We start from the raw sequence: 10,224 nt of genomic DNA, 5'->3' as shown, positions 1-10,224 counted from the left end.
CTTTCGCTTTGCATCAGTTCCTGGAAGTTGTTCCAGTCCCCATGGTATTCCTCCACTTTATTATTCCTTCGAGCACAATAGTATTCCATCACCAACATATACCAAAATTTGTTCAGTCATTCCCCAACTGAAGGGCATGCCCTCATTTTCCATTTTTTTGCCAGCAAAGAGCACAGCTATGAATATTCTTGTACAAGTCTTTTTCCTTATTATCTCTTTGGGGTACTAACCCTGCAATGCTATGGCTGGATCAAAGGGCAGACCTTCTTTCAGCACCCTTTGGGCATAGTTCCAAATTGCCCTCCAGGAAGGTTGGGATCAATTCACAACTCCACCAGCAATGAATTAATGTTCTGACTTTGCTACATCCCCTCCAACATATATTTCTTTCCTTTGCTGTCATGTTAGCCAATCTGCTAGGTGTGAGGGTGATACCTCAGAGTTGTTTTGATTTGCATTTCTCTGATTAATAGAGATTTAGAACACTTTTTTCATGTGCTTATTAATAGTTTTGATTTCTTTGACTGAAAATTGCCTATTCATGTCCCTTGCCATTTATCAATTGGAGAATGGCTTGATTTTTTTGTACAATTGATTTGGCTCTTTGTAAATTTGAGTAATTAGACCTTTGTCAGAGGTTTTTGTTATGAAGATTGTTTCCCAATTGGTTACTTCCCTTCTTATTTTGGATGCATTAATTTTGTTTGTACAAAACCTTTTTAATTTTATGTAATCAAAATGATTTATTTTACATCACTGTGGAGGTTTTTCCTTCCCTTTATTGTCAGAAATCTGAGTGAGATGGGCAGTCTCTCTGTATATGGCGTTAAGGAACTGTTTGCTGCCTTCTCTGTGCTATCTTCCTGTGAGTCCCCACAGTCTGAGTTCTTCAGTCTGCTGTGGTTTCAGGTGTAGCTGCTCTCAGGGGTAGGTCTTTGGTGGTCTTAGTCAGCTCCCAAGGACCTAGAGGTGCTCCTTACTCACTCTAGAGGTGCCATGCTCACTCTCTGATTCTGGTGTACGCTGGCTCTGACTACGGAGCTGTAGGTTGGGTGGGAGAGGGTAGATCAGCTTGTGTTTTGGTAGGAACTTTTTTACCCCCTTAGAGTGTAGAAATGGCCACATCCCACATACCTTCAATGCTGAGCCATACTGTAGAGTCCCTTTGTTCTTATGAATTTGGTTTTTTTGGGCTTTTGAGCTAATCTACATCAGTGGGTGCTGAGGAGAGGATGAGTCTTGTGTCTAGATTACTGCCATGTTTCCCCGGAAGTCACTTGGTAATTATTAATGCATTTGGTTGTTTATTTTTTTCTATGTCCTGTCAAAGATACACTCTAGTTCCCCACTCACACTAAAAATAGAGCTAAAAAACTAAGCCTATACAATGTCCACAGTTGAGAATATATTCCTCACAGCCCACTTATAATCCAAGCCATCTGTGCAGAGGGGCAGGAGCCATGCTTGATGTCAGCCATTTCATACCATGATTGGACATTGTGTTTAAGAGAATTCTGATGCCCTGCCTCCTCATTGTGGCCAAAGTATTCCAATTTCAGCTTCAGTGTTTATCCTTCCATTGAATAGTATGGATTCATTTCTTTAAGTACTGATTGAGTTATTTTCCTTACTGTCCAAGGGACTCTCAAAATTCTTCTCCAGAACCATAATTTGAAAGATTCTCCCAAGTTCAGCTTTCCTCATAGTCCAACTCTCACTGCCATAATTTTTATTGGATAAACCATAGCATTGGCTATTGGGCTTTGTTGGCAAGGTGATGTGACAATTTTTCATATGCTGTCGAGATTTATCATGGCTTTCCTTCCAAGGAGCAAGCAGCTTTTAATTTCTTGGAAGCAGTCACCATCTGAAGTGAGCTTGGAGCCCAAGAATATGAAGTCAGACACAGTTTCCCCTTTCCTCTTCTATTTGGCAAGAAGGGATGGGACCAGCTGCCATGATCTTAGTTTCAGTAATGCCAAGATCCAAGGCAGCCATTAAGAGGCTTCTTAAATCTTCTTTACTTTATGCTGTTAAAGTGTTACTATTTGCATATAGAAGGTTGTTTCTATTTTCCCTGGAAACCTTAATCCCACATTTTGACTCACCCAGCCTGACATTTCACGCGATGTCCTCTGTACATACATGTATATAGATAATGTGTCAATAAGGTGACAACCTCTAATCTTGTACTGCTTTCCCAGTCTTAAACCAATTATTGTCCTTGTTCCAGTCTAACTGTTGCTTTTTGACTTGCATACATATTCCTCAGAAGACAAATAAGATAATCAGGAGCTCCCATTGCTTTGAGGACTGACCACAATTTGTTAGGATCCACAAAGTCAAAGGCTTGAGTGTTGACGGTGAAACAGAAGTAGATGTTCTTCTGGAACTCCTTTGCTTTCTCCACAATCCAGCAAATGTTGAAAATTTGGTCCCTGATTCTTCTGCCTCTTTGAAAACCAGCCTGCCCTAGTGTTAATGTCACATGTTGCTGAAGCCTGGCATGTGGAATCTTGAGCACAGCCTTGGTGTCATGTGAAATGAGGGCAAGTTTCCTGGCATGTGAGCATTGTTTGGCATTGCCCTGCTTTGGGATGAGAGCATGAACTGATCCTTTCTAATCCAGTGTCCTCTCTTGGATTTTCCAAATTTGCTGGCATATTGAGTGCATCCCTTTAACCACATCATGTTTTAGGATTTTAAGTAGCTCTTCTGGAATTTCATCCCCTCCATTTGGCTTATTGCCATCCTTTCTATAGATCATAGACCTAGGAAGAAAGGACAGCAGGCACCTGAGCCTGGAAAAATGTCTACACTTTTCCTCTGTCAATGGGGAGTAGGAGAGTCAGATTGTATAAGAAGGAGAGAGGACCTGAGTCCCGGCATGTACTGGGGGGCCCAGTCAGAGAGGGGTTGGGTCTTTCCTTTATCTTAGTGCTCATGGTTGGGGAGCAGCAAGGGCTCTCAGGGCACAGAGCTGTCAGTCCATGGCTTTTCCCCTGAGCCCCTTTTCTCTTATTGTCCTCAGAGATCTGGATGTGAGCAGGCACCCCAGCAGCTGCTGGAGGAGAGGCAGCACAGGAGACAGCTGAGCCTCCCTGCACAGCCAGCCTGGGCCTGGGGAGGTTTTGATCTGGCCTGTAGCATTGTGGGAGGACTAAAAGATTCTTGTCCACAGTAATAATCTGCTCCATCTTCAGCATTGACACTGCTGATTGTGAAGGTGAAATCCCTGTCAGCACCACTGCCACCGAACCTGGCAGGGATTCCTGATTCTAACTTTGAAACCAGGTAAATGAGTAGCCGAGGAGACTGTCCAGGTTTCTGCTGGAACCAGCACAGATAGGTCTGTCCATCACTGTATTTGACACTCTGACTGGCCTGGCAGCTGATGGTGACTCTCTTTCCTGGGCTCACAGACACTGAGGCTAGAGACTGGGTCAGCACAATTTCTCCCCTGGAATCTGAAAGCAGGAATGGATGACCAATGACCAAGGACATGGAATGAAGAGAGCACAGGCTCCCCTCCTTTGGATGCTCAGCCCCCCCCCCCCCAATGGCCCTTACCTAACAGAAATCCCCATCACACTGAGACTGCAGTGGCTCATTCCCCAGAGAGTTATGGCCTTTTGGATGGTCTCCTGTTAGGGAAAATGGCATGTCTGCATGTGATGGCGCCCTATATTCTCACCTGGGACCCAAAGCATGAGAAGTCCAAAGAGCATCTGGGACGGGACCTCCATTTTGCAGTGTCTCATGCCGTGTGGCTTCTCTGGCCCCAGATCATGTTTATCTGCCCCCATGTAGAGGCCCTCCATTGGGGAAATCTCTTTATGCAAAGCAGCTGGGCTGTTAGGGTTATAGGAGCAAAAGTGAAAGAATCAGCTCAGGGGAAAACCCTTAGACCCTGATATTCAGGAGATGTTCTTTCCTCTGGGAGCCTTATGTACTTCATTCTCCAGTTATTCCTCCTATACTTGATTCCTTTCTGATTTAGTCAGTTTTATTGTTTCAGGGGGCCATCAGGAGGGGAAGTGGATTATGTGCTGGGTATGGAGCCATTAAGGCTCATTTTTCTGAGTTCAAATCTGATCTCAGACACTTCCTATCTATGTGACCTTGAACGAGTCACTTAACCATATTTGTTTCAGGTTCCTCATCAAGAAAAGGTGCTGGAGAGGGAAATGGCAAACCAGTCCAGTATCTCTGCCAAGGAAAACCCAAAAGAGTTTCTAAAGCTTAGACTTAACCAGACAGTGAAAAATTATTGTTAATTGAGCTTATATATATAGTTTAGAGGCCATGGTGAGGATCCAGCATTGGAGACGGATTAGGAGGGGCTTGATAGGGAGGAGAAGCAGGGATGATTGGAGTCCTGAAAATTTAGAAGGAAAATAAAATGGAAGAGGAGAGAGTGATGCACAGTATCAAAGTCTGTACAGGAAGAGGAGAGGAAAGACTGAGAAAAGGCACTAGATTTGACTCCTAAGATACCATATGTACACAACTGTATGCCTGCAGGTGAGAGGGACCTAGCAGAGTCCAGCTTCTCCTCCATGGAATTTGGCAAATTTCAAAGACTTATCGGACTTTGTTTCATATTAATTAACACTGCTTTATTACTGAGATAAGTACGGGAAAGGTATAGGAAAGAGCTATTCAGGATATCCCTAAACTAATCTCTTCAGATTGATCTTGAGTCCTCAGCTGTGGCCATCAGCCAGGATCTGTCCAAAGGAAATTCTTTCCTCTAATCTATATCTAATATAACTAAGCTCCTAAATATGTTTGAGTCTTGAGAGGTAGCAGAGACAGCTGATTGTCTGGTCAGACACACAGACTGCCCTCCTAGGATAAATCCTTCTTGGGTCAATCTCAAAAGTCTTGTCTGACCATCAAAGGTTCACAAGAAGATTTTGAGATGATTGATTTACACCAGTTACTGCAATCACTTTGGGACACTTCAGGCTATGAGATGAGATGATATTTTCCACACCAGAATTCAAGATCCACCCCCCCATACTCTTTTAGAGTTCACGAATCAGCTCCCAAGTGAGTTGAAAACCTTTCTAGCATCCCTTCTGTGTATTCTGACTCTCCGTCTCCTCTTCCATGTTCTCTCTCTCCTCTCCATTTACATCCATTCCTACAATAAGCCTTTGAACTTGGAATCAGGAAAACTTGAGTTCATATCATTCTTCTGACACTCATTAGCTGTGTTACCTTGGCTAAATCATTTAACCTTTGCCTACCTCAGTTTCCTCATCTGTAAAATAAGGACAATAGTACCATCTACATCTCAGGGTTGTTGTGAGGATAAAATGAGATCTCAGTAAAGCGCATCACCTGGCACAGAATAGGTGATATATAAATACTCATACCCACTCTCCCCTTCCAAGTGAGGCTTTTGTGTTCTTGAATAGGGCAGGCTTGTGAGTTCAGAGCAATCCCAGCATTAGATCTCAGTGCAGGGTCTCAATTTTTCTCAAGGGAGAAATAAGCATCTGCTCAGGACACCTAACTGTCCAAGATCAGAGAAACCCTGGACACTGGGGTAATACTGTGTCAGCTCAGAACAGTGAGGGCAATTCTGGAAGAAAAAATGCTAAAATCCAGCATATCTGGACCCTGTAATTTGAAAGCATTTATGTCTCTGAACAACATCCCTGGCTTTGGTCTCTTCTGAATGCATTCGATCTAATCAACTTCACACCTGCTACTTTTTTTGGTGTGGACCCAGGAACCTTGGGTGCATCCATGGTTAGACAGAGTCTTTAGCACAGGAAAGGACCTATCTAGGTTTATCATCACCCTAAAGATTCCCATTAGACTCCAGTGGAAAAAGGATCTTTCATGAAAAGCTGGCCTCTTAGAGACCCCTAAACTCAGGCTTTGCCTCAAGGATAGCATACCACTCTTTTTTTTTTTAAATCCTTACCTTCTATCTTAGATTCAATACTCTGTATTGGTTCCAAGGCAGAAAAGTGGTAATGGCTATGCAATCGGGGTTAAGTGATTTGTCCAGGATCACACAGCTAGAACGTGTCTGAGGCCAGATTTTAACAGCTCCCGTCTCTAGACCTGCCTCTCAATCCACTGAGGCACCCAGCTGACTCCCTTCCCCCAACTCTTGAATTAGGCAGAATAGTGTGAAAACAGAGGAGAGACTAGATATAGGAGAACCCCTTTACCTCTTCTCACAGGGAGGGACCTTTGGTGCCTTGGAGCTGCTCAGGAAGGCATTTTTCCTAGACTTCTCTAGGCTACAAAGGAGAATAAATGTGTGAAAGTGATGAGCAGAGATTATGAAAACAGTGAGAAGTGGTAGAAGAGGGATAAACCTAATTGCAGATCTTTATCCTTGAAGTCTTTCTCAAGAGATGACAAACCCCAGACCAGAGGAAGGAGTCACTAAGCTCAGCAGGTTCCTACTTTCCTCTCTGTAGATACGAGGATTGGGTATGGGGGTTTGGAGTTAGAAGGGTTCAAATATCACCTTATATACTTGGTAATTGTATGACTGACCAAGTCACTCTCTGAGCCTCAGTTTCCTTCTATGTAAAATTGGATGGGGGGGGCATTGGACTCAGTGACATGGAAGGTCCTTTCTTTGATCCAAGTCTCTGATCCTGTGATTCTCCTTCAATCAAGAGAATCTGACCAGGAGCATTTACACAGGGAGAACAGCCAAATTGCTTCTGAGCCAGAATGTCTCCAGTCTTTTCTTCTGGTGTGTCTCTTCTCAGGGAACACTGGACAGCCCAGGAAGACTCAATGAATGCCAAGAGAGGTAGAGAGGCTGCCTTTGAGCAGCCCCCACAGCACCTTCTGAGGAAGGGGAAGTAGCTGGGGTGCTGGAGCTTCACTGCTCATCTGGCCTGAGCCTTGAGAGGTTTTTGTTTGAGAATATGTCACTGTGGGAGGTACATTATAAGTCTGAAGACAGTAATAAATTGCAGCATCCTCAGGCTCCATGCTGCTGATGCTGAGAGTGAAATCTGTCCCAGACCTGCTGCCACTGAACCGGGCTGGCACTCCAGATTCCAGGTTGGTAGCCCAGTAGATAAGGCACCGGGGGGCTTGGCCAGGTTTATGCTGGTACCAGTATAAGAGGTCGTCACCATCACTGTCTGTAATACTCTCACTGGACCTGCAGTTTATGGTGACTCTCTCTCCTGGACTTGCAGACAGAGAGGATGGAGACTGTGTCATCACAATCTTGCCTTGGGAACCTGAAAGGAAAAAAATAGAAATCTGTGGACATCCCAGTCAAATCTTACATGTTAAAAGATGTTTTTAAACTGATGAAGCTCCAGATGAGCTTTCTTGGCTGTAAAGGTGAGCCACTGCCTGTTTCAGAGAGACATTATGGTGTCTGCAAAGCTGGGCTGTGCTTGTAAGCCTGGATCAGCCAGTGCTGGGGCCAAGACTAACATCCTCCCTGAATCCTCACTCAGACCTTACTTCCTTTCGGAGGAGGGTCACAATGATGAGCCATTAACACTGGCTCTTGGAAACCTGTCCCATCCTTTGGCATGTCTTACCCTGTGCCCAGAGCACCAGTAGCCAGAGAAGATGGGCCCGAGGGATCATTCTGTCAGCACAACAGCTGTAGGCAGAGACCTCTGGGTTGAGAGTGAGACAGATGGAGGCAGAGAGATATTTATATCTGGCGTGGTGCCCGTGAAAGGTCCCTTGGGTACACATATGCAAAGGAAGCCCTGGGTCAAAGGGCTCGGTGCAGGGACTCCAGATGCCAGGCTAAGCGCCCTTGCAGACAGTGGCCATGCCTTGTGAGATTCATTTTACATATTTGCTGTTAAGACTTTGTGTATCTCTGCCTTGTTTCCTTGTCAGATCTAGTATGATTGTAGGAGGCCATCATGGATCCACAGAATGTCTGCTCTGTGTCTCTGAGAGAAGACCAGATGTCTGAAGCCTGTGGAGAGAGCTCTAACCCGCTCAGGAGCCTGGGGTGATGTTAAAGGAGACAGGAGATCCCAGTTGGTAGGTTTCTGAGCTTAGTTTTAAATTCTTCCTTGCTAATTCTCCCCTTAATGGAGAAGGAAGGAGAGAAGGATGCCATGAATGTCTCTAGCTGAGCTTGGCAGGTCTTAGAGGAGAGCCTGAGACAGCCACACTGAGAATCTCTTGCTGAGGTGACTTTTGGACTGCTCTATTACAAAAATGGATAACATGGAAATAGGTATTAAGTGCTAACACATGTACAACCCAGTGCAATTGCTTGATGGCTGTGGGAGCAGGGAAGGAAGAAGGGAGGGAGACAACAGGATCATGTAAACTTGGAAAAATACTTTAAAATAAGTAAATTTAGCAAATAAATTCATTTTTGTTTTCCTGGGTGCTGGTAAAACAAAGGGTACGTCTATCCCATTCTTAGACATGAGGTCAGCACTGATGACTGATTGTCTGAGTGAGTCTCTGCAATGGGGCCCAGAATCCTTGGAAAGGATCATAGAGTATGATCTGAAAGGAGAGTTTTGCAGGTCCTAAAGGAAGCTTATTGTCTGTTCTCATTATAGCCTTTTCTACCAGTGTCTGAGAAAACCTATGGGCTTTAGGTTGAAAGACATGGCATCAGCTGGTTTTCTCTTGAGCAAGAGAGAGGATTTCAGCTGAGTCAGAAATTGGAGGCCGAGGGTCCAGGAGAGCAATTTCTGGCAGAGGCTCCTCTTCCAGCGGAGTCAATATGCATTGGGATGAACAAGGTCTAATAGAGGCTATGAGAACAATGAGCAGGCCTGCAGGAGTACAGGGATCAAGATCGTCACTGGAAGACTTCAGTATTCCTGCATTTTTGGAGGTGTCAGTCCCCCCTTCTCTGGATGTATCCTCGCCACAAGTATTTCCTATGTGGAAGCCCTTTTAGATGTATCTCCTTGTTAGCTACTTTCCTCATAAAAATGCCTCTCCATGATATGCTAGGACCACAAACATTGTGTTCATGTGCATGTATGTGTGTGTCCTTCCATGTGGGTTTCCTTCGTATGTGCACTTTCTGCAGTAATTCTTAGGGATGTTTGTGTAAGAGTGGGTGCCAGAGTTATGGGGAAAGGGCTTTCTTCCCCAAGCTTAAATGATTTCATTGAGTCCCTCGAGGAATCTTGCCTGGTTTTGACTTGTGTGTATCAAAAGGAGATAATGTATTGAAGGAAAGTCTTCATTGTAGCATCGTTCTTAATGACTCCAATGCTTGTGCCAAATCAAATACAATGAATAACAATAATGAGAGCTTGATTTTTGGGCACCTTGAAGTCAACTGTGTGACTGTAAAGGATGATGCCATTCATGAAAACCGTGCAATACTCATCTATATCAGGGATGGCCTCAAAAACATGCCAACCAATTTCATTTAGATTTCATAGAGAGGCAAAAGAAAGCATTTGTGTCATTGGTTACAGAAAGTATCTCGTGATGTTTTTCAGTAGCAATAGTGTCAGTGGTTTTTTCTGTTTGGAATCTTTTACTCTTTTAGACATCATGAGACCCCTGAAAGTCCTAAATATTGTGCTACCTGCAGTGGAGACCTCCTGTCTATCCTTGCTCTGCTACAGCTCACACTCTTCATATTTTTTGTAATTCTCCTTTCTTGTGCAACATACTGGGGACCCATGGCTATCACAAACCAAATGTGGTGTCTCCACTATCATTAATAAAGAAAATTGTGGTAAGAATGTTGGCAGTTGTTTCATTTGTAATTCTTCTGCCAGTTTCATCCTAAAAGCTTTTGAGGTGACTTGGCTTAACTGGGTCTACACTAATAACATTCTTTCCCCCTCCAACACTTGTAAGTGTTTAGTATATAAACTGGTCCAATATAAGATAATACACACACACACATGTATATGCCAGAGTACGCCTTTATAGCTTGTTCTTTAGTAAGAAATCAAGTACTTGTGAGTTGATGCTTTTTTTCTTGGCTCTTTAGTCATATTGGAGATTGGTTTATAATCCTTAAACTTTCATTGGTCACGATGATAGTTCATGCTTTTTATGTTTCTCATTTTTTTTTTACTATCAATAGCTTTTAAATATATAAAGTCTAAGCTGCTTTCATTGTTCCTTCCTTCCTTCCTTCCTTCCTTCCTTCCTTCCTTCCTTCCTTCCTTCCTTCCTTCCTTCCTTCCTTCCTTCCTTCCTTCCTTCCTTCCTTCCTTCCTTCCTTCCTTCCTTCCTTCCTTCCTTCCTTCCTTCCTTCCT

At 43.8% G+C, this 10,224-nt stretch overlaps 1 gene segment (V, D, J or C); it reads right to left on the bottom strand.

The window, feature by feature from the left end:
- Positions 1–6,774: 6,774 nt before the first annotated feature.
- Positions 6,775–7,626, bottom strand: LOC103094881 (probable non-functional immunoglobulin kappa variable 3-7). The segment is given in 2 exon segments: positions 6,775–7,235; positions 7,548–7,626. Coding segments are annotated over 2 exon segments (510 nt in total).
- Between the last annotated feature and the right edge of the window lie 2,598 nt (positions 7,627–10,224).

This window comes from Monodelphis domestica, chromosome 1, assembly GCF_027887165.1.
Source record: "Monodelphis domestica isolate mMonDom1 chromosome 1, mMonDom1.pri, whole genome shotgun sequence".
Classification (NCBI taxonomy): domain Eukaryota; kingdom Metazoa; phylum Chordata; class Mammalia; order Didelphimorphia; family Didelphidae; genus Monodelphis; species Monodelphis domestica.
This window is presented reverse-complemented; position numbering and strand designations above follow the sequence as displayed.